The sequence below is a fragment of the Poecilia reticulata genome, chromosome 13 (assembly GCF_904066995.2).
Source record: "Poecilia reticulata chromosome 13, P_reticulata-male-v2, whole genome shotgun sequence".
NCBI lineage: Eukaryota > Metazoa > Chordata > Actinopteri > Cyprinodontiformes > Poeciliidae > Poecilia > Poecilia reticulata.
Window position 1 is genome coordinate 16,776,752 of NC_088842.1, and position 24,413 is coordinate 16,801,164.

General features: G+C 38.6%; 1 protein-coding gene across 8 annotated transcripts in view; it reads left to right on the forward strand.

Moving 5' to 3' along the window:
* Positions 1 to 4,818: 4,818 nt before the first annotated feature.
* arap1 (ArfGAP with RhoGAP domain, ankyrin repeat and PH domain 1) overlaps positions 4,819 to 24,413 on the forward strand; it is a 66,293-nt gene continuing 46,698 nt past the window's right edge. For 6 of the 8 annotated variants that reach the window (XM_017308316.2, XM_008425459.3, XM_008425460.3 and 3 more), the window contains exons 1-2: positions 4,819 to 4,975; positions 18,148 to 19,279. In XM_017308316.2, the coding sequence (XP_017163805.2) occupies positions 18,255 to 19,279 (1,025 nt within the window). In that variant the 5' untranslated portion in view covers positions 4,819 to 4,975; positions 18,148 to 18,254. Of the gene's footprint in view, positions 4,976 to 17,236; positions 17,340 to 18,147; positions 19,280 to 20,664; positions 20,881 to 24,413 lie in introns of those variants that run through there. The other 2 variants (XM_008425458.3, XM_008425464.3) reach the window with 2 other exon arrangements.

Consider the following 24,413-nt stretch of genomic DNA (forward strand, 5'->3'; position numbering starts at 1 on the left):
GATGTTCCTTATTGCAGCATGCCTAGCTGCTGTTCATGACAGCGGGCGTGCAGCCACACTGAACAGAAACCGTTCCGATCTGGTTTTCTATTAAAATAGCTCAGGAAGTGAGAGGAACACAGCAGTTGCCTGTTTATGTGGTGGCTTGGCAATAAATCTTTTGCATCTCTTCCTCTCTGTTTGCTTCCACATTTTTACACCAGTCTCCTCTGCATATGCGCTGCCTTATAAAGTATGAATGATGAAGGGAAGTGTATGCAAGAAATTCAAAAATATCTCAAGCTCAACACCACTGCTATTATTGCTCAATGGCAGAGGCCTCCCGCTCTGCCATTGTAATGTTCATGTGTGTGTGTGTGTGTGTGTGTCAGAAGGAAGAAAGAACGGTTTGCAACTGCACCGCTTTGCTCTGTCGTGTCTCAGTGGTATCCCCGTATTGTCTTCCACCCGCCTCCGCAGCGGGAGGAGACATAGAGGCAGCATGTTGGCCAGAAAACCCTCTGTGGATCTGTATGTGTCACACTACCACCCCCACAGCTACCCGGCCCACCGGGAATGATAGCCTAGTGATGACTCATCGCCACCCCACCTCCTCCTCGTGTCTTCTCCCACTCCCTCTCCTGACATCTCTCGTGTTCACCCCTCACTCTGCTCCTCATCTTCTCGTTCTTTTTCCATCCTTTCACGCGCTCAGCCTTCTCCACTCCCACTCTGCTCTTTTTCCTCCATATTCCTAATCTCAACCATTTGTTCTCCCTCATTTACCCTGTCCTATCTTAGCTCCATTAAGACTCTTTGTGCTCTTGTATTGCATCGTGCGCTTGTCTAGTGTTTTCATTCTTTCTTTATTCACCGTCAGTCTTCTGCATTACTCTCCCAATGCTGCAGCTCAGCTTTTGCCACCTGTTTTCTCCCCCACCCCTTCCACCCCTAACCACAAGCTTCTGCTCCAGCTCCACCTCTGTCCTTTTCCCTGTAGGTTTGAGATGAAATGACTAACACGCTGCCAAATCACGGACTTGTCGCGGAGTAGATGTGTAGTTCATTCAGCCTGGAGGGGGAATAAATCTTGTACGTCTCCTGACTGACAAGAGTCCCTGATTGTGACGTGGGGAGGGGAGCAAATAACAGAGAATCATAATATGAGTGAAGTGTGAGTGACAAGACTGAACAATTTTTTCGCAGTGATGAAAGTAATTATGTCAGACTTATTGTAAAGGTTTCTATTGTCTTGCTAACTATCCTCCCATTTAATGAAGTAAAAGGAATCCTGTTCAATAGTTTAATGATCATTCTGGTACAAACCACCCCTGTGGTTCTTGAGAAGCATTTTTAAAAAGATAATCTGTCAGTGTAGATGGTAAGAGGTTGCCCTCTTCTGGTTTCACTGGGACTCTACAAGTAGCAAATTGGATATAGTCATATGGTGTCTTTATTATAGTCCTTGGCAAAAATATTCATGTCTTCGTGTTTGTTAACTCTAAGTAGCAAAAAATTGTCAAGTGGAAGAAAAATTTTACATGATTTTTGAAACGTTTTTATGAAGAAAAACCAGAAAATCTGTGCATGCATTTGTATGTTGCATCTAAAAACTTTATTCCACAACTTTGTGTTGATCAGTCACATAAACAACATAAAACACATTGAAGATTTTGGGAGTAACACGGAAAATTGCAAAATAAAAGTTTTCTAAAAGTTTAAATAATATGAATACTTGCAAAGTGCTGTATGGTTTTAGCTCTGGTAGACTGTGCATAGCATGTACATCCTGTTAGCAATGCTGACCTGAAATAGACTGGATTAAAATTAAAATCCAAAGTAAATTCCCTCTGTTAAAGCATTTCCCATATCTGGCACATTTCTTGAATATAAATCCAAAAGGACCTTCTGGGGCACTTCATGGGCTAAAAATAGAGTGAGCACCCTATAAACACAGGCTGTAGTCAACGCAACCATTCTGCATTCAGCTCCTGACCCTGAGACCGTTGCTGCATGCCTCATCAAGTCCCATTGCCTTTCTGGTGACTGAAAACGAGGCCTCTAGAGTCAAAAAGGATCTTTAAAGAGAGACCTTGCAATACATGTAATAAACAAAATACACACACTCACACGCACAAATCTAAAGTTAAAAATATCCAAGTCACTAAATTGTGTTTTTATGGTTTGACTGCCTAAAATAGAAAATAATTAACTTGATTTTTAACCACAGGAAAAAAAAAAAAACAAAAAAAAAAAACACGAAACTAAAACAGGAAACTGCAAGCTGTGTTATTGGGTGGGTCTTACAGTAAAATACATAGGATTTACCTAAATAGGACATGAGGAACATTCTGTTATAATTTGACATAATTTATTCACTCTTATTGAAATTAATAATACAATTCAACCATTTAAACATTTCATGTCAGACAGGAGGGGAAGTGGGTAAAAGTTGAGCAAACTATAGCTTGTGAATGATACCAAAGACATTTTATTCCCGTTATCCTGTTATATAGTTTAAAAGCCAATTCTACTGAATACTGCAAACGTGTATGTAAACTTCTAAATTTTATTAAAGTAAAAAATATGTATCCTTCTCATTAACTTGTAGCTAATGGAAACCACATTTTTGGTGGCAACTTAAAACTGGTTAAGTTCTGACTGTAGAACAATTATTTTTAGTACTAGAGAGAGAGAGAGAGAGAGAGAGAGAGAGAGAGAGAACAGACCAATATATATAGGTCTGTTCTCTCTCTCTCAGTGTGAATCTACTGAAGGGATTCACACCTTCAGTGTGAATCCCTTCAGTAGATTCACACTGAAGGTGTGAATCTACTGTTCAAAACTATGAATTAACACGTTAACAAAAATGTGTGAAACAACTGAAAATACACCTTATATTCTAGGTTCTTCAAAGTAGCCACCTTTTGCTTTGATTACTGCTTCGCACACTCTTGGCATTCTCTTGATGAGCTTCAAGAGGTCGTCACCTGAAATGGTCTTCCAACAGTCTTGAAGGAGTTCCCAGAAATGCTTAGCACTTCTGCTATGTAAACTTCCCCCATTGGCCCTTTTGTGCCCCATTGGCCCAAAAGGGCCAATGGGGTGAGCGGTCCAGCTCACCCCAAACCATCTCGATTGGGTTCAGGTCCGGTGACTGTGGAGGCCAGGTCATCTGGCGCAACACCCCATCACTCTCCTTCTTGGTCAAATAGCCCTTACACAGTCTGGAGGTGTGTTTGGGTCATTGTCCTGTTGAAAAATAAATGAGGGTCCAACTAAATGCAAACCGGATGGAATAGCATGCCGCTGCAAGATGCTGTGGTAGCCATGCTGGTTCAGTATGCCTTCAATTTTGAATAAATCCCCAACAGTGTCACCAGCAAAGCACCCCCACACCATCACACCTCCTCCTCCATGCTTCACGGTGGGAACCAGGCATGTAGAGTCCATCCGTTCACCTTTTCACAAAGACACGGTGGTTGGAACCAAAAATCTCAAATTTGGACTCATCAGACCAAAGCACAGATTTCCACTGGTCTAATGTCCATTCCTTGTGTTCTTTAGCCCAAACAAGTGTCTTCTGCTTGTTGCCTGTCCTTAGCAGTGGTTTCCTAGGAGCTATTCTACCATGAAGGCCTGATTCACACAGTCTCCTCTTAACAGTTGTTGCAGAGATGTGTCTGCTGCTTGAACTCTGTGTGGCATTGACCTGGTCTCTAATCTGAGCTGCTGTTAACCTGCAATTTCTGAGGCTGGTAACTCGAATGAACTTATCCTCCACAGCAGAGATGACTCTTGGTCTACCTTTCCTGGGGCGGTCCTCATGTGAGCCAGTTTCTTGTAGCTCTTGATGGTTTTTGCGACTGCACTTGGTGACACTTTCAAAGTTTTCCCAATTTTTCAGACTGACTGACCTTAATTTCTTAAAGTAATGATGGCCACTCGTTTTTCACTACTTAGCTGCTTTTGTCTTGCCATAATACAAATTCTAACACTCTATTCAGTAGGTCTATCAGCTGTGTGTCCACCTGACTTCTGCACAACACAACTGATGGTCCCAACCCCATTTATAAGGCAAGAAATCCCACTTATTAACCTGACAGGGCACACCTGTGAAGTGAAAACCATTTCAGGTGACTACCTCTTGAAACTCATTCCATATGTGTGCAAAGCAGTAATCACAGCAAAAGGTTGCTACTTTGAAGAAACTAGGATATAAGGTGTATTTTCAGTTCTTTTACACTTTTTTGTTTAGTACATATTTCCACATGTGTTAATTCATAGTTTTGATGCCTTCAGTGTGAATCTACAATGTCAATAGTCATGAAAATAAAGGAAACTCATTGAATGAGTAGGTGCGTCCAAACTTTTGGTCTGTACTGTATATATATATATATATATATATATATATATATATATATATATATATATATATATATATATATATATACACACAGTACTTTTAGACCTAATTTTTAGGTTGATTTTACTATATAAATGAGTGAATTCTTACTTGATTGCAATTGTTTATATGTACGAAATGTCTCACTATAAATAGTTGTGTTTGGGACTTTCCAGTTAGCCTAGTTTCCTGATCATGGACTTCTAGTAAAAGATGACAGTATAACAGCACACTGGGCAGTCCAAATGTTCCTCTGAGTCACATGATGGACTTACGGAAGTTTTGTACGTTGTTCTGCATAAATTGGCCTCTAGTTAGCTAGAAATGTACTGGAAAAGTCTAAAAAGTAAAGTTATAGACCTTCAAAATAAAATTTGATGCACTTATTCTAAAAGGTCTACCCGGAAGTGGAATGTTTCCGTGTTTGCAGCTTGCCGTCAGAAGACCGTGAGTTGTCGCCTGAGTTGCTGCTCCGCTGTGAGAAAAATGTTAGGAGCTGTTTGGGACTGCAGTCGTGGCCTCTGAGCCCATTTCGGGGACAAAAGAACAGAATAAATTCGCCGAGTGGAACACCTGTTAATGCTTAAAAAGGTAAGTTGATAAAACCATTTCATGCGTCTATTTTTTTGTTTTGGTCATATAAAAAGTTTTTAGATAAAAAAACAAACAAACCCTTCCAGAGTCCAGTTAACAGAGGAGTAGTTTCCTGTTAAAAATAAACGGGTTGTCTAGGTTACTCTGTGCCACTGACCGGTGTTTTGAACTGTTATGTGTAGACTTTACGCTGGGTTAGTTTGGCAGAAAAGTCACAAATCATTTTATCCGCCGAGTACAGTTCTGCTTTTTGATGTCTCCTTATGAACGAAGAAGAGGAAACCATAATCAGCTTTTATTGACTTCATGGTGACTTGTGAGGCACGTCTAGCTGTTGGATGCAACAAGTTTCTCTCTATTATGTCTCTGCCTGTGTGACTGGACTGTTTACCCCCAGAGGAATTCATTATTCCTAATCTGATTGCATGGTCGTTGTGGCTGTTACTGTTAGAGGTTCTGGAGGATTACGCAAAAATGATTCACGAGTTTTGTGTAAGCAGATGGATTGTTATTTCCAGGCTTTCATCTACAGTTCTGAATCAAGAGTGCAGCCCCATCGCCCCTAACCACAGTGCATGCTTCTGAAGATCTCTCCATCAGCTCATTTCTGCTTTTTGTTTTTAAGCTAGACCAGCATGCACGACATGCAACCCCAGTTTATATAAATTAGCCTTTATCAAGAGAGAAACTGTCTGAGTTTATCAGTTATGATTTTTAGATCGGTGGAAACTGCTGTTTTATATCCTGTTTCTTTCAGATATGTGGACTACTTGTTGTAGTTCAAGAGGCTCAATATAGCATAAAACATTTTTGCATGACATACTAGCTCAGTTGAATATTTAAAAAGCAAATCTGTCATGCTTATATAAAAATATTTATATCTTATCGTCAGTTTTTTTTTTACATTAACCACAAACTTAAGTGGATTTTGTGTGACATACCAACACGTAGTGCGTAATTGTGAAATTGAAAAAAACGATAAATGGTTTTCAAAACTTTTGTTATTTGCAAAAAAAAATCTTAAAAATATGATGCGCATTCATATTCAGGCGCTGTTTTTCTGGCACCTCAACATAAACTCTACTGCCACCAATTGTTTTTAGATGTCAAATTATATATTATAGGCCTGGTTGTAGTTTAACTTCTGTATAAATGTAGCTGTTCTGTAAAAACCTCAGCTATTTTTTTAGAAGATAAAGACCAAAGAATACACCGCACAGGTCAGGTATATCATCTGATGATGGAAAAACTTGACAAGACATGTCTGTCCATCTCAATCGGCACAACGGGCAACTGGCAACAAGACCCATAATGACTGTGGATGTACAGCTCAAGTTGGAAAATTTGTCAACAGAAAAGTGGACAAATTCAAATCTTAATGTGGCAAGAAGAAGAAAGTGAATAAAAATCCCTTTTGCTGTTTACCACATGTCATGTGGCAGTCACAGCAGACGTGCAAAATGGTTTCTGTGGCAAAAAAAAATTTATGCTGCACAAAATCCGTTGTTTCCTCAATGTGCTGTCAAGTGCCTGTTAATCACCTATTTGTTTAAGTCAGCTTTGTGACTGTAGAAAAGACCTAAACATGTAGAACAGCAGGTCTTCCAGACCAGAGTCGAAAACCACTGTTGTAGGTCAAAGCACGCACTTGATAGAATGGCCCAGTCAAAGTCTAGGCCTAAATTCAATTAGCAATCTAGGCCAAGACTTTGAAGTTGCAGTATACTCTCCATCAAGCTACCTGGAACTATTTTGTTAAAAAAAGATGTATAGAAATGTCAGTGTAGATGTGCAAAGCTGGTAGGAACCCAAAAAGAGCAGCTGTAATCACAGCAAAACGTGATTCTATAAAGTATTGAGTTACAGAGACTTAATGCAAATGTAGCCCTCAATTTTAAAGGTTTTTACTCTAAAAACAATCTTTACAAATCTGTGCATCTCTTTTCCTTGTCTTTTATTCTGCTTTTTCACCACATGTGCCACTTTTGTGTGTCTCGAAAAACTCTAAAATGGAAAAGCTTGTGGCTGCAGCAGGACAACATGTAAAAAACAGTGGCTGACATACAGGAAGTGAAGAAAGTCTTTTCTCACTCCGTATTAATAACACTACTTTCTGTGTAGCAGAATCCGACATGATTCTGCTGCTTAAAAAAACAGAACCAGGCATGGTGAGTTTTTAAGTTTATTGCACTTGAGATAAAAATAAACATGAACTAGTGAATCGTTTTATGACAGACTTGTAATGTTAACTACCTAACAGAATTATCACCCCTCTGACTTTTTTTATTTGCGGTAACTGAGAACTGTTGATAAGGAAGGCTATCACACGTTTTATACAGGTGCAAACCTGAGAGCCCCATCAAGCAGTGCTGCAGTTTATGGTGTATTAGGACATGAACTCTTTGTATGGCTTCCTCCTCCATTATATGTTGAGTTGAGCTCAAGACTCGACTTCTTGTTAACTCTTTAAATTATGTCCTTATCTTTCTTCCTTTTAATCTATTTTTCCTTCTGCCATCATCTGTCTCACAAGATTACTTCCTTCTGAATCACGTCATAATGAGGGGAGAGGTGAAAGGAAAGCTGATTATTGTTTCAGAGAAATAGATCACCCTATCCAATTCAACTATTTGAAAATACCTGCTAAATGTAGATTGTTCTATGTAAATTGCATGTACCCACTCATCACACAAAACCAAACAGTGTCAGACTGAGAATGGATTTATTCTTGTGAACAGCTGACAGGTCTGTGGTGCTGGACTGTCGGGTTGAGTTAGAAACATCTTCTGGCATCCTGAAAAGAGACGGACAAGTGCATTTGTTCGCGCACAAGGTTGTTCACTAGAGGATATTGTTCAGATGCGTCGCTGTACTGGCAGGACTGAGTCACTATTCACTCCTAATTGAAAGTGGGCTGAAAGCAGCAGTGTCTCTGTTGATGGGTACATGAGTCACGTCCTTTGTGTGTGCCTGTACTCTGTAGCAGCTCTTCTTGTGGACAGCATCTTGGTAGAAACGTGAAGTCAAATGGCAAGTTGTGGGAAAGGCTGATTACTGGAACTCGGCGTGATGAAGGAGCTGAACTATGCAAAGAATTTCTAGCCAGTCAAGACTCTGTAAACATGACGTAACAAGTTTACCACTAACTAAAATATACTAGCAACCACATAGTGATTGCCCCAAACTGCCCAACCGGTTATTTGCAGTAGAACCAGAATTGCTCCCAGTCAGGAATCTGCAAAGTGGCTGTGCAAAGTCACCTGCAACAAACAGAACTACCAACGTGTTCATGGAGCAACAACTATGGAGAGATGCAGAGTAGAGGTTGGAAAACACCAGGATGCACAAGTGAAACGTTGGCTTTGTGATTGTTTTGTGCCGCTGTGGTATTTGTTGTGGCTGAGATTTGTGTGTTGATGGTCGATCAGTTTAAAACAGGAGTCCGCTATTTATATACTCATGACACTTCAGCTTTATTAGTGTCAATGAGCAATTAATTCACAACAGTTACCTCTAACATGTATCGTCAAGCCAAACGGTGATGGTTGATAATGAAAAGTCTTATAAAAAAAAAACATAAAATAAATGCAATAAAGCCCGTTTGTTTTTATAAAAAAGAAATATATAAGGTGGATATTATTCAGCATCCTAATAGATGTGAGAATAAATGCCATTAGCAGTTGTCTTGGCTACAAACAGCTCATCACTATCAATCCATTTATTTCAGCTAAGGATAGTTTGAAAATCAAGGAATAACTAATGTTTTAGTCACAAGCAGTGGGTTGAAATTAAAGTCAAAGTGAGAGAAAACCTATTTTATTTAAAAGAAATTCTCAATTTTGAGCAGTTATAAAAGGCAAAATATGGAGCTACAAGATAATTAAAGCTTACATTCAGCTGCTAAACAGACAAACCATTTGCAGCTTTAAACTTTTGTCTTTTCCGTGTTGCTTTCTAAACAGCTGACTTTCTTGTAGGCCAGGAAGAAGAGAGGTAGGGCGGGGTGAGCAAAGCTCCAGTCAATCAGGCACTTTCTCTGGCATCAATGAAAAGGATTTGAACCGCAGGAATAGAAGATTCAAGTAGTTTTGAAACTGTAACTTAATAATAACCTTGGTGTACTTTGATAGCAAAAAGCAGTTGATACATTTTAATTCTCTCCTGGTTCCCTGAACTCTGTCCTGCAGTCCTTTTTAACCTCATCACTCTCATCGCCAGCTTGTCTTTGATTTTCCAAGACAACTTCTTCCTTCAAGGAAGTGAGACTTTTGACTTCCGAGAAAGAAGTCAAAAGTTGTCCTTTTGACTTTTAGTACAAGTCAAAGTACATAGTTTTTTTTACTCTGTTTAATTACGCTTGCTATTTCAGTTTTTTATCAAATTTGATTTAATCTTATTATGTTTTTGTCAACAAATGACTGTAAATCATATCAATTAATGCACATTTCAGAGGGATGCATTTTTACATTTCTATCTGTATTCCAACTGTGTGTACAGGAAATTACTACTGCAGCTCAGCATTGATGGGAACAGAATGACTGCTGTGCTTTAGACTATATGGTGTATCAGAATGACACAAGAGAAAAGGAAGAATGAGGAAAATGTGGGTTTAGTTCAACAAGTAGTGTTGCAGTTACATGTTTTCTTAATACTGTGCAATCCTGATTTGCACAAACAGTTTCACTTCAGCCAGTATGTTGCTCGCATTTTAAACCCACAATGCATGTCGAAGACTTCTACTAGAGGGCATCAATCTTTTATCTTAAGCCACTTTTTAATTTCCTGTTTATGTCATCGCTACTGTTGCACAATGTTAGAAGTTGCTTAGTTTGTTAAGGTTAAAGTTATGATCTGGGAGTCATCTCCACATTCAAGGCGGTCAAACGTTTAGTTAAAGATCCACCTGTTTCAATTTTTTACTGTTTTGCACTATTAATCTGATAATTTGATAAATAATAATAATAAAAAAAGCTGCACGTTACTTTTTGATGCAGTAGTATTAGACTTTCCCAGAACTTAATTTTAGAAAAGGAGGATTTTTTGCACCGGTTTTTACAACAAACCAGCCAAATGCTTATAGATTTAGCTGTAAAAGTGGCAATTATGCATAGTGCTAACACTGAGGTAATTATTTAAACAAGCTGTGTTGAGCTATTAAACGTTAATGATCCTCAGCTGCCAGACCTTTTCCTGTAGCTGCCTCTAGGGAAGTTGGGTTTTGATGTTCACACTTTAATCATCTACGAATGACGAACGGTAGTTAGATGGGCTGATAAGGTTTTGCATCCTTTCGCTTTTTATCAGAAACCCGTAAAAGGATGTCGTAGCGTGTTTCTGAGTATTCTCCGAGATTAAATGGTAGAAGGCTGATCAGAATATCTTCTAAGATTCAGACTAACAGTTATTGTGATGAGAGGCACAAAGGAAAGATAAACAAAGCAGGAGACCTATATAAACTCTGCTTCTTGTCTCTGTTATAGCATTCCCTTTACTTCCTGTGCTGTAAGTCGTTAAGATACAGAAAGAGAAGTAACAGCAATTCCTGATAAGTTCAGTTTATTTTAGGAGTTAGCTCATCGTGTAAAGGAACTTGGAGCTAAAGTTAATTTCTAATATTCACCTGATTTTGAATCAATTTGTGATGTTGGATAACCAAAGAGTTTTACAAAGGAAAAACTTTTTAAACTAAAAGTAAATCAAATGCAAATAAGATCAGATGAAGCTGTCTGACTGAGTAAAACCTTTGTTTTACCTTTGCTTGCAAAGTTTTCGTGCATCTGCATCTTCTGTACATTTTGTCACGTTACAACAGCAATTTTTTCCTGTGTTTCATTTGGATTTTATTTGCTACAATAAAAACGACGCATTGTTTTAAAATGTAAAATATTTTAAATTAAGTGTTGTGTGTTTTTCTATTTAACTCTATTTACCCGTGCCTAAAAACAAGCCTTGGTATAGAACTACCATCCGAAGTCACCTAATGAACCATGTGGATTCATGTGGAGTGAATCCACATGGTTCATCAAAATATCCCACCATCTCTTAGAGCAGCACTTTTCAATTTATCACTTGAACATGGAAGAAGCTTGTGAAAACCTACCAAGACGTGTCTAGTCTATGGCAGAGGCCATTACATACTACATTTTTTAGATTTGTAAAAAAAAAAAGATAACCACGTTATTCACTACTTTGTGTTGCTCTGTCACGTAGTCCCCCTGATTCACCGATGCTTCAGGTTTTAATGTGGAAAATGTCAAAGGTCATGAATACTATTGCCAGTCAGTGTATGTTTTAGCTTTCAAATGTGAAGTAATGTTCTGACGTTTCTGCAATTGACTTAATTTTGTGTGATGTAGAACCTATTTATTATTTTCTATGCTTTTATTGTGCTGACGATCATGAAGTTTTTTTTGTATGTTATGTTTGTTTCTAGAAATATGTCACTGATTGTCTGAAGATAAAAATACTCCTAGTATGAACATAAAGTATAAGTAAATATAATAAGACACATTATTTTTTTTGCATAGGTTTTATAAAGAGCAAGTTCAGTATTAGTCAAAGGTTTTGGGTAAACCCAGAAATCTTAACATCTTAGCTTCTGTAGTGGCCAACAGCTCTTTTATTAGTACCGCTGCTCTATATAGTACACTGCTCAAAAAAATAAAGGGAACACTTTAACATTTAAGTGAACACTGAAGTGTTCCCTTTATTTTTTTGAGCATTATATATTTAAACCAAGTGATGTAAATACAAGTGGAACCACTGAAAGCAATAAAATGTATAGCCTAAATCTGCCTTTCACAGTCTTATGAAAATATGTAGGGTTGAATGGCGTAAGAAATTATAAAGACAAAGTTCCAGTGGTGTGTTAAAATGAAACAAGGTCAAGGGTTATTGTGGCTGGGTGAAACCACACTGACACTCTCAGACACCTGCCTTAAAAGACACATAACAAGGAGGCAGGAGAAATGTCAAAAGTTTAAGAAAGTAAAACGTTTCGTTATGAAGATCAGGTTTATTCACAAGGTGTGCTCTTCTTTCCCTTGTCACTGGAATGTAAAAAAATAAAAAAACACCAATGCAAATAGTATCTGAACTGGTTACACTAATAAGCTAACTGAAATGGAGAAACAGAAGACAGAGCATCACAGTTGTGTTTCTTTCTGAGAATTTTAAAAAGGATATGAGACATGAACCACAATTTAATAGGAATCCTGTCTCTCACATAGTATGATTAGGGTAGCGCTTGTTTTAGAGCGTGAGCCTAGTCGAACAGCGGACCCCCACCATGACTCCTTCCTTCTTGTCAGTCTCGTCCTCTATCCCAGGCAACAGAACCGTCCATTGTGAGGGCAGTACAGAGAGTCTGTTTATTGCCAGCTCTGTGTCGGAGGGAGGGGGAGACGTACAGAGGTGGGGAAGAGTCGAAAAATGCAAACAAAAAAAAGGGGAAGTTTTAAAATACTGAGTAAGAGATTAAGAAATGGAAGTCAGTTTGGTTTGGTTAAAAGTTCAACAGCTACTTTAACATGCCGAACATATTTAAGCAATCTGTAGCAAACCCAAATTTCTTCCTTTTGGGAAGTTAAGAAAATCAAGGTAGAATATCAAGAGTTCATACTGTACTCTGACTCCCTCCGGCTTGCAAAACAGCAGTAATGATGTATTAATGTTGAGCTTGAAGTGTGTATTGTTGATTGGTTAAACAGCATACAAAATATTTGCTCGCCTCATCCTTTGTCTTATTTTCAAATATAAGTTTTAAAATGGTTTATTTAGCTTAAGTGCTACTCATTGACCCTTTTAGTCAGTACACATATTAAATTGGTTTTTGACTGAAATATTGAGTCGTCTGATCAAATGGCAACATACTATGATGACTTTTCTTTTTTTTTAAACTTTTCGTATAAAACAAAAAAAAAGCCTTATGTGATTCCTGTCAAAGATCTCTGAGTTTCTGATTGCCTTGGGGCTGTTTTGTACTTGGTTTAACAACTGAAGATTTAAAACAATTTTATAGTGGTGTTTATATGCTTCAATAAATCACATTGACTAGGAAGTCGCTTAGTTATTTTTTATTTGACCAGCGTTCCAAATCTGTCATATTTTATAACAGTTGGTTGACCTAAATAGGGATTATGATGAGCAGTGGCTGGGCAGAAGAGGCAATAGCAAATCTTTATTAAATAATTTACAATTACATTAAAATTTGTGCAGGATTTGATCTTTTTAATTCACATGCATCTCAACTATTCATACAAATATCTTGCTACACATATTAAAACAGTCATGCACTGGTGACATGCAAGAGTATGAAATGGTTTGTGAGATATAAACTGAAAGTGGGAAGAGATGAATGCGATGCCTCAACATCGACATGACCTAATTAACCTACGGTGACAGTGGGCATATTTAGAATCAAAATAATGCAGGAAGTCTGCAGCAAGTAAATATTTCAGAGTTTGAATGACGGCTCAGAATGTCAGTGGCAGCCTGAATCAAGCCACCCAAATCTTTCGGGCAACAAATGTAGCCAAGCTTAATTTTAAAGCCTCGGTAATAACAAACTGAATACTTTACATGCTCATGTTTTAAATCTTGCATTCTTGAAGGAGATTACATATTTTGCGTTATTTTCTTTAATCTTCTAAAGACTTGAGGTACGTGCTTCTTGTCTCGACTTTTTGCTTAGTATCTAAAAAAGAAAAAAAACATTGCCTGGCTGCAAACGTTCAGACATTTAGTAAGAAGGGCAGAGGCCTAGGCATTTGACATTTTTTTTTAGTTTTTCTCACCCAGTAGAAAAGTTCCTAACACTTCTCATTGCGGTTCACAGTCAACACCCACACAATAAGAACAAAACTGTAGGCTGATTAAGAACTTAGACAAACTGCTTGTGTAAAATATATCTAATTCCTGGTCAAAGATGTTAAAATCCGCTTAATAAAATTGCGTTCGTGCTAAAATGTTACTTTTAGACTTTGCATGCTTGGGTGATTGTGAGTAACTCACCAATGTCTGCTGAAGACCAATCATACTGTAATTGATTGCATGAACAGTTTTGAAGTTCCTCAATTCAAAAAATAGGAACTGTGTTTTATCAGAGAGCTGACAGCAAGAGACGCAGTCCCTGTACACTGTGGTCTCTGCTTTAGTAGAGAAAACATTAGACGGGAGAGGACATGTATTAACCCTTTAATGCATGAAGTATGATCCTTTGTGTCAGGATTTTTTTCCCAATTTTTCTTTGGTTTTTTTAAGGCATAAAAAAAAGGTAGGAAAAAAAATTGTAAAAAGAAGTATTTTTTTTTTAGGTGATCAGTTGTAATTTTCTCCAAATACAAAGTTGTTATAAAAATACATCAGTAGTATTGTTCTTTAGGGGTTATCTGATGTCACAATATTTTTTTTTACCTGGAAGAGTCGTCTACAGTAGAAGGAGGGACCGGGTCGGTCGGCATGCTTTTTTGTCTGTCGGCCATATTGGATTTAACAAAAATAATTTCTTGCATTTGCAGCTGATGGCCAGTAGTTGATAGTGTATTTTATGATGCAATAGTGTCCACTTCAGTGGTCTGTGTGCATTTATAACATAAAAATCCACAAGAAGTGCAAGAAAATGGCTTTTAGATAGCTGTCCACTGTAGTGACCACTATGCATGAAAGGGTTAATTTAAACACCATCACACATTGACAAATGTTTATTTCTGACACTGGATAATCCTGGGTTTCACTCATGTTTATTTTCTTCATTGCCAGCTATTCCAGTCCTCACATAGTTTCTGTTTTTAGAATCAATTCACACCCAGGACCTGTTAGAAACAAGAATGGCAGAAATTCTGAGCTCTTTGCATTATCTGGATGACAATTTTTATTCTAGTTCAGTGCTTTTACAGATATACTCACGCTATTGTGAGTGACTTGCCAACTCGCAAGTATAAGCGTTTCCATCGTAAACTAACTTATTTGCCTTTCAAGTTATAGTAAACTAAGTTAGGTTATGTGCAACGCATTCGTGGGGGAAAACAGCCACACTTTTCTGAGTGAGATCCCAAAGTTTTGCTCAAAAACTGAGCTTCCCTGTGTATTGCACTGCAGATATTTATGTCGCTTTAGTTGTGCCACCAGTTTGAGTGCACAGTGAAACTAATCTGAGCGCAAATATCAATGTGTACAAACAATTATTTGTGGTGCGTGCAATTAAAACTCACACATGCTCACTCTAAACGTCCATGTACCTGCACTTGGCCCAATGAAGGCAGTAGTTTGACCCATTTTGCTGGCTAAGATGCAGTACAGCCGACACTAATGCACTGCACATACTGTAAAGAGTGTGGGAACATCATGGATGGCACAAATGCATTTGTGACTGGTTCTGATGCATTCTTACTGAAAAAAACTTAATACATCTATAAAACACATGAAATGCCGCAGCTGCCCAGGCGTCCCTCTCAGCACTGCCATTCAGCGGCAGGCAGCAGCAGGTGCATTATCACACGAGGCTGAGATGACAATCAAGTTAAATGTTGCTTGCAATATTGCAAAAGAAAAACCTCGCTTGCAAAACTGAAGAGACAAATTATTTCTTGTGAAATAATTTTTCGAAAGAAAACGGTTTGAATTTAGTGAAATGTTCAGTTTGAGATGTGAAAAACGTAGAACTAGATCACTTAAAAATTGTAATTACTTTATTTCATTCCATTTCATACCCTCCATTTCACTGTGCTGTTGGAAAGGTGGTGAAATTCGGGTTCTTTTCCACCAAATTGGATCTAGTGCTTAAGTGATGTGAGCTCTACCTCAGACCCTGAAAACTGGTGCTAATGTGGCACCAGTTTGTTGCAGGACCAGTATAAGTGACCGCTTTCGTCAGAAGTGAGAGGGGGGCCTACACGGAACAGCAACCAATGAAAGCATTGTGAGATCCATGTTTGAAACTTCATGTCTAAAATAATAAAACGTATAAACACTATGCTTCAACAGGTAGTCAAATGTTGGATTAACATCAGCATAACACAATCAGACTTCTATGCTGTGTCTTACAGCTGTTGTTTTTTTCTCTCAAGTCATAAGTGACACCTAAGAGGGTCAGTCTGCCACTCACTGCTATACTTACAAGAAATTATTTTATTGTTATGAAATGACATCAAACCTACATAACGCTTTTACTAGGACACTCAAAGGCGCTTTACATGAAATTAGTCATTTCCATTCACATACTGATGATGGCAAGCTACTGGACAGCATTGAGGCTGCCATATTGTGTCTTGAACAGAGGCGGTTGGAGCGGGAATCGAACCTATCTACCACTGTTGTCCCAATAACTATTACCACCATAATAAATGAAGGTGGGGATGTCAGATCATCTTTTCGCTGGAAAACTGGGGTAAATAATATTTTTCTGCAGTTAATGTGTCTTAATGTGCTATAATCCTTCACAAAAATAAAGAATAAAACCGGGAGGACCCAACATTATCTCGGTAAAACTTTAATGACTCAACGATATTGCTGCAACTTAGCTCTCAGGCTCTAGCACCAGCCCTGGTTAAGGATTGGAATCACTTTGTTGGAAAAGCCCTATTTCATTGTTGAGTATCTTTGTGAACATGTGTGAAATCACCAAAACCATCCAGCTGTCTTTTATACTTGTATTCAGTTAAGAGCCCTGTGTGCACGGAGGGGAAACGGTGTCTGTGGTTATGTGTGAAGAAACCAGCAGTTTCCCCTTGTTTCAGTGTGTGTGGCTTTCAGATAAGACACTAAATGCATCAGGTGTTTGTTTATTGACTTGAAAATTTTGGCTTCTTTGTATTGCCATATTTATATTAAATATGAATGTGTTTAATGGGCTGCCACATCAGCCTTGTTAATCAAGGTCACACTTTGATATTATGCACATCATTGATATTCCAGGACTCAGTGCCTGGCAAGGTGAATAAAATCCCAACCGGAGAGAAAGGGAGACATAAAATGCAGAAGAGTACAAAAGAAAAGGGCCTGTGGATGCTGAGAATCAGCCAAGTGTGAGTTATAGAGACGTATAAGGAGAAGTTACCAAGTCAGTGAGAACATTATTTGTATACCAGTTCTTGTGTCATTCACACTTCCTCACATAGTGCTCTGTAGTGACAATGCCAGCATACCGAGTACATGTTGGCTTGTCAGGGGTCATACTTGGTAAGATCACAAATTTTGACGACAGTTTATACATGCATGTGGGCAGACCAGTTTAATCTGACAACCTTATTTGTATCACAGGAAAGGAATGTAGGCGTTACAGTGTGCCTTCCTCAGCTGAAGACGTGCTGATAAAAATGACAGCCCCCGTCGAGGCTTCAACACAACTTCCTCTTTCACGAAAGTGAGACTTATACTATGACAGTTTATCATAATAATCTTTCACAAGACTGTTTGCACTTGATTTTAAATATAATGACCTCTGATGGCAGCTTTTACAATCTTCATTATCCATCATAAATTTACGTTCTGGATTCAACATCGTGTCATCAAGTTGGCAACAAAGTTTGTTTACCAATGCAAAGTTTCAGGAAACGCCATTGCCATCATTTGGTTAAAAACGTGATTCAGGTTTGCCGAAAGGACATGGTTGAATGGAGCATCACTTAACATTTCCTCTAGTAGCACCTGAATTTTAGGGGAACAAAGCAAAAACCCCTGACAGTTTTGTAAATTTATTCCTGAGAAAAAAATTAATTTATTATGGCCATACGATAGCAAGAAACGTATCCAAAGAAAAAAATAGCAACTGATTTAAACAGTCATGTATTTGTCACAATCTGAGGTCACTTTGTAATTGATTTGATGATATGATCAAGGTTGATGACCCTTCTGTTCTCAAGCTTTAACTTTCTGAGGTAGATTCTTGCATATCATGCCAAAACACATCTCTGGGAAATAGAATCGAATCTTACACTTCTTTCTAAAATATATGATGGCTGGACATTCCCAGAGTGTTTATACTTGCATGCAAATAAATGTGTCAGGCATCTGCAAACTATGTCCAGAGATGAATTTGCCTTTGATACATCCACATGCTTTCACCATGTTCATTGATGTAGATAGTAATGGTTTAAGCAAAATAAAAAACCCTGAAGCTGCATAATGTGGTTGGTTGAAATTGACATGTTGATGTTTTCTTTCTTCCGCAGGTTGCAGAGCCATGATCTGAATCGCTACGATCAGTCTTTTCCTCATGAAAGCAAACCAATATGGCATGTTGACCCTCACACATGCTGCAAACACATACTAACAAGCCATGTCTCTGACCGAATCCAGTGCTAACGTGAGTGACTGGCTGAGCATGCTTCGTTTGGAGCAATACGGTGAGGCATTCCAGGAGGCCGGGCTGACAAAGTTGCAAGACTGCCAGAACCTCACGCCAGATCAATTGGACCGGATGGGCATCAACCTGCCAGGTCACCAGAAACGAATCCTGGCAAACCTTAACAAAATGACCGCTAGTTATGTTGCACATGCTAATGTTGTAAAGCCAGAGAGTTCTGAGCAGACCGGTCGTCCTGAAGTTAAAAGGAAAGAGAAGCCTGTGCCTGTTCCCTTGCAAAAAAAAGTAGAAGAAGGGAAAATGGATGGCGAGATAACAAGACCTACACCCAGGGAGAGAGACAAACCAGTCCCCAAGGAGAGACATTTGTGTAATACACAAGACAACAGTAATGGAGAAGGAAAACCGAAACCTGTTCCTGTGCAAAGACACTCTGCTCCTGTAGGAGGAAAGGAGGAAGAGAGGAGTGGAGCACCGGATGAAAAAAGGGCTAAGCCTGTACCAAAAGAGAGGACTAAGTTTCGTTCTAATTCTTCAGTGAACTGTCACCCTACACCCATTGTGTCTGCACTGCCTGATGCATCTTTGCCACCTGTTCCCCCACGCAGCACACCTAACTGCCCCCCACAGCCCTTCGTCTCATCCCCTGCTCAACACTCTGGCTCCTTGAGTTTGGACAGGATCGTTGTGGTGCCACCTCCAGAAGTAAAGTGCAGATCTTCATCCCAGAAATCCACCCCCACCAGCACCTTTGTTTCCACAGAAGCGCCCATCCAAACTCCCAGCATCCAGTCGTCCACACCCCGTTCTAATTCATTACCCATACAGCCGTCTACCCATTCTTTCGGTGAGGATGAAGCCAGGAAAGCTTCTCCCGTCTCCTCAGCCTCCTCTGCCATTGAGGACAAAAGTGTCCCTCCTCTGCCTCCAAAAGCAGGATTTAAAGGCCCACCACCAATCCCACAGCGGGTTCCTCTACAGTCTCCCAAAACTCACAGGTGAGGTTTTCATAACAGCATTAATTTCAGTCTGAAGTGCAGCATTACCATTTACATGTTGGTATTAAGCAGATGTTTCTAGGTGCAACAAGTAAGGGACATTGAGGTTTGAAAGTAGTAAGAAACCATGATTTTAGTACTAAATGACATCTTAAAAGATATAGAGGTATAGAAGAAATATATGATTTTGGGTCTACTAGCTGTTTAGATTAATTAAGAAGAATTCATGGATGGAGTAATAGGAAATAAAATAGGCGGATGACTACATGTGTTAAATACACAGCTGGATCTGAGTTGAAGTAAAATCAGTTTAAAGTATTTGGCACATTCCTTTGTCCTGTTTTGAAAGCCCTGCACCACCTTCCTTTTCCCCCCATCACTTCCTGCATCTGCCTTTCAGAGTGTAGCGTAAAAGAGAAAATGTTAAAAAAAAGCAAACAAAACCCCCCCCCTACATTTTTATTCCTGATATAATCTTTTTTTCATCTACCTTATTCATTTTAAAGTAATTTCTTATCTAATTTTACATGTTGTTTCCAGTATTTCCAGGATGCTCTTGGAGTCAGACCGGTTGCTCAGTAAAATGTATGCAATGCAAAAATAAATAAACCAAAAAATGAATGGTAATCACTTGTTGCTGTTGCTGTTAGATACTGTAATTAAGAGTGGGTATTTAATGTTGTTTGAGCTGTGCTGCCACCTACTGGTGTAATGGAGACAGTGCACCCTTTGTCAGCTTCAGACCGTGCAGAATATTTGAAAATGTTACAGTGTAGTTTATAATACTTCCTGAAAGTAAAATTAAGCACTTCCTATTACCGATTGACTGTAGCACGCCAACGTGGTGTGTTAGTTGAAAGTACACCCAGTTCATTCTCTGATTCAATGTTTCTCCTATTTTTCCAAAGAGTTGTGTTTGTGTGTGTGTGTGTTGGGGGGAATAAACAATGAAAGTTCACAAAGAAAATTCTGTCTTATGTTTTTAGACATTTATGTAATTAGTGTACACTGAGCGGTGTTTACAAATCCATATTTTGCTCTTAAAGCAGAAGAGCAGTTTTTTTTTAAAGTCAGTTTTATAGCATTTTGTTTGCATGTTTTGTGTTGATGGCACATCAGATAAGATAATCCTTTTTTCTGTCACTTCATCTGTAAAGGAAACCTGAACTTAACATTGTTCGTGTGCTTGCGGGTCGCTTCGATTATGACTAACGCACATCTGTGTTTTGAAGGGAAACTAGCTTTAGAAAGCGTGAGGAAGTCACAATGCAGAACAACCAGCAGCAGTTTTTAAACTCTTCTCCTCCCCATCACCCTCTCACAGCAACCCTGGGAGAAAGAGAGAGTGAGAAATATAGATTGACAAATCTAAAGTGTTTCTTTTTTTTTTCTGCTGGGGAGTATCTCTTGACTTATTGCAGCCCTTGTCGGAAAACATTCACACGCTCTCTTGATGGTAATTTCTTTCTTCCTTGTCAGTGTGGGTTTCTGCCCCCTCCCATTTTCTCGTCACCAAGTCATTTCCTCCTGCTTTTTTGATGTGTCTGTGTTTAAGATGGTATCATCATGGAAGAGGACTCCTCACAAGCATGTTGTGGAAGGTAATGTTTATATAAAACATGTTTCTGCATGTGTTGGATCTGTGGTGCGTTCAGGTTGGGGCTGTTTTTTTTTTTGTCGTCTTTTTTTTTGGTCAACAGAAACGTGTTTAGAGTTAGAGTTGTGTCAGTCCGTAAGTTAGTTTTATCTTGAAAAGAGTGTGAAGGTTTTCATGTTTTTTTGGGGGGGAGCTGGGGGGACCAGATCCCTTGTTTGGTTCTGTTTGGCAGTGGGAAATGTAGTCTGAAGTAGCAGCATTGTTGGTGTTTTACCTGCAGATCTGTAAAGAACAGAAAACAAACATTAAATTTAAACCTGAGATTTTTGGTTGTCTGCTGTCGAGCTGCTACAAGTGCGCCGTAGCTTATGTATTCTTTAAAGGTTTTATCTTGTACATCGTTTTTGAGAGAAATATTACGAATGCTATTTATAAATGCACCCATTGCTGAGGCGCTGTGCTACATTTAGCTTGCTTTTAACATCGAAGGTTGCAGCAAGTGCACTTGCTAATTTAAAACGCGCCCCTTGTTTGCCAAAACCATTGTCTGAGTTTTTCAGCCGCTGCTTCAGAGCAATTGTTCTGAACTGCCTATAAAAACACTCTTAAACTTAAGCGTGGGAGAAGAAAAGAAACGGTCATTGTTTCTTCAGCCTACAGTCATCGTTATTCAGAACAGTTTGTGTTAAATATAGAGCAATGCTAGCAAACCCCACTCAGCATTCTTCCTCTGAGAAAAAGAGGGAACTGGGGCCTGTTTCCCGTCATTGTCCGTTTTTTTTCTGGTGTTCTGTGGTTTAATTTAAGAAAAAAAAGCTGAGTAGTAATTGATGTGTATGGTGAGTAATTTAGAAAGGCAGGGTTGTGTTTTTGACGTTCTACTGAAGTGCTATGGGGTTAAAAAGAATTGCTTCTTCTGGGGTAGAAACAGCATAGCAAACTTGTTTTTCAATTTCTTACTTGTTTCACTTATTGGAACATGTCAGCCATACATTTCAGTGTATTTAACACAAAGTAGTGCACACTTGTAAAGTGGAAGGGAAATTATACATGATTTTCTTTCCATATAAAAAGTTTGTGCACCTTTTTTTTCAGCTTCCCTGAGCCACTAGTTTGTAGAACTACTTTTTACTGAAGTCTGACCTGCAGATATTTTGTTTTATGTTTCAACTACCTGCACTCATGAAGATAATTAAATATCTCCCTTTTCTTCTTTAAAAATAGCACAAGATCAGTCACTAATTCAGAATCTAATTCAGAATCTGAACTCCAGATTCTGAATTAGATTTTGGCAACTCTTAACACCTGAATATGTTTTGATCTAAACTGTTCCACAGTAGGCCCGACTGTATGCTAAGTTTCGTTGTCCTGCTGAATCGTGACCCTTTACATCTCTGAAAGGGTTTCTTCCAGAATTGCTGTATGTTTAGTTGCCTTGTTCAATATCCTTGCTGAAGGAAAAGCATCTCTACAACATGATGTGCTCTCCACTTTGTTTGGCACTCGGACCGGTATAGTCGGGGTGTTAGTTTTCCCATCACACATAGGGCTTTCCATATAGACCAGAAAGTTACAATTTAATCTCTTGTTAAACAGAGTGTTACTTTTCCATCAAACTAGATTTGCACAAGCAGTAGTTGTCCTGTCAACAGATTCCTCCCTCCTGGGGATTTTTGTGGGTCCTCCACATTTACCATGGACACCTCACCTTCTACTCCGACTAATGAGTTCCTTTCTTGCCTGTCTGTTGAAGTTGAGCGTAATTTTATGGCAGGTTAGCAGTTGTTCAAAACACTCTTCATTTGTAATAAGCACAATGTGAACATTAACACCCTTGCAAGGCACTGTAAAAATTATATCGCCACCATTGAATACCGCATAAACCCGTTTTCTTTTCTTTTTTTTTTACATTGACCTAAATACAGTTCATATACATATCATAATATGAGCCAGGTTGTTTGTGGTTTACTGTCCTGGAGCTGATAAATCTTTCTAGTGGCGATTAAATAGGCTTTGTAATTAGGTGAATTTTAATTGTACATTCTATTCTGCAGCCTGTGACGTCCTAAAGGGAAGCACCAATTGTTTTTTTATTAGAAGACTGTCGGTACAGAACTGCACATTTGATCACTTGGGAACATTGAAGAGTTGACAGTTATTATAAGCTGGATTTTAACATACTGCAAGAGAAGGGACAAAAGAGGAACTTTCACAATAGTGGACTGACAAACATCTGACTGAGTGCAATTCTTATTATAACTTTGGAACTTATACAGTGGGGAAATAAGTTTTTGATCCCCTTTTGATTTTCCAAATTTGCTCACTTAAACAAAAAACAGCCATTTTATGGCAGTTTAATTTTTGTACAGGCAGAAATATTTTTACATGAAGTTATTTGACTGTATAACTCAAGAACTTGGTAGAGAAACTTTTTTCCAGGTCAATCATGAAGACATATTCTGTAACTTATTACCACCAGGTTTTGATGCGTCTCAGAGGAGATTCTGACCCACTTTTCCACTTCTATAGGATTAAAATCTGAAAACTGACTTTAAAGAAGGGCTATTATGTAAAAAATACTTTTTTGAGCTTTACATCATGTTAGAATGTTGTTCTATAATCAGAAAGATACCTGAAGTGTTGCTTTGATTCTTTTATGTGTGTTTGAAGAATTCTTGAATCTCCTCTGGCAGCCGTTTGAGGGTGCCTACAGACTTACTCCAACAAGGATCTGTTCACCTCAGACATTTTTATAACAGCTGAAGTTAGATATAGTTACTTGATTGTGCTATAAAATGATACTATGTGGCTGGAAAATGCATAATACATTATACATTATCTGGGCAGTGTATATCGAGTTATTATCCAGCTGAAAGACTCATCCATGACCTATTGTTGGTTTCCTCATCCTAGATTTTACAGATTTTAGTCCCTTACGCTGTCATTGGTCACCAGTGGTGGTCTTGGCAAATACAGTCGCATTGCCGTCATATTATAAATAACCCTCCTCACATAACTGCAAGCTGATTTCACAACATTTTCATGATCAAGCTCACCAGCCAAAACCTTGCATGAAGTTCCAGATTGGGCTTGACTGATGGCCAGTTTATATTTTCTTCTGTTCTCTGTTGTATAGAGCATCCAGCTTTGTTTTGTAGAGGGTCAGACATTGATTAAGTTTGTGGACAAAGTAATGAGACAGTGATGTCAAGGGAAAAGTTACTTACTTGTTAACAACTTGTTAATGTTAGGTGATTTTTTTTTTTATCACCTTTCGATATTAATATGCGTTTGTCTATGGTGACCTCGAAAATCAGCTGGTGAGCTCTTTTTAGGGTATATCCTGCCTGTTGGCTGCTGGAAAACACTTGAGTGAATCCTGCAGCTACACAAAGTAAATACCAATGTTTATTAAAAAAAAAAAGCGCCATGTAATATCTGTGAGCATAAATGAAGGGCAGTAAATGCTGGTAGTGAATGATCTTACTGATGATAACAACATGGAGATAATGCAACAGAACCATGTTGCAACCACGA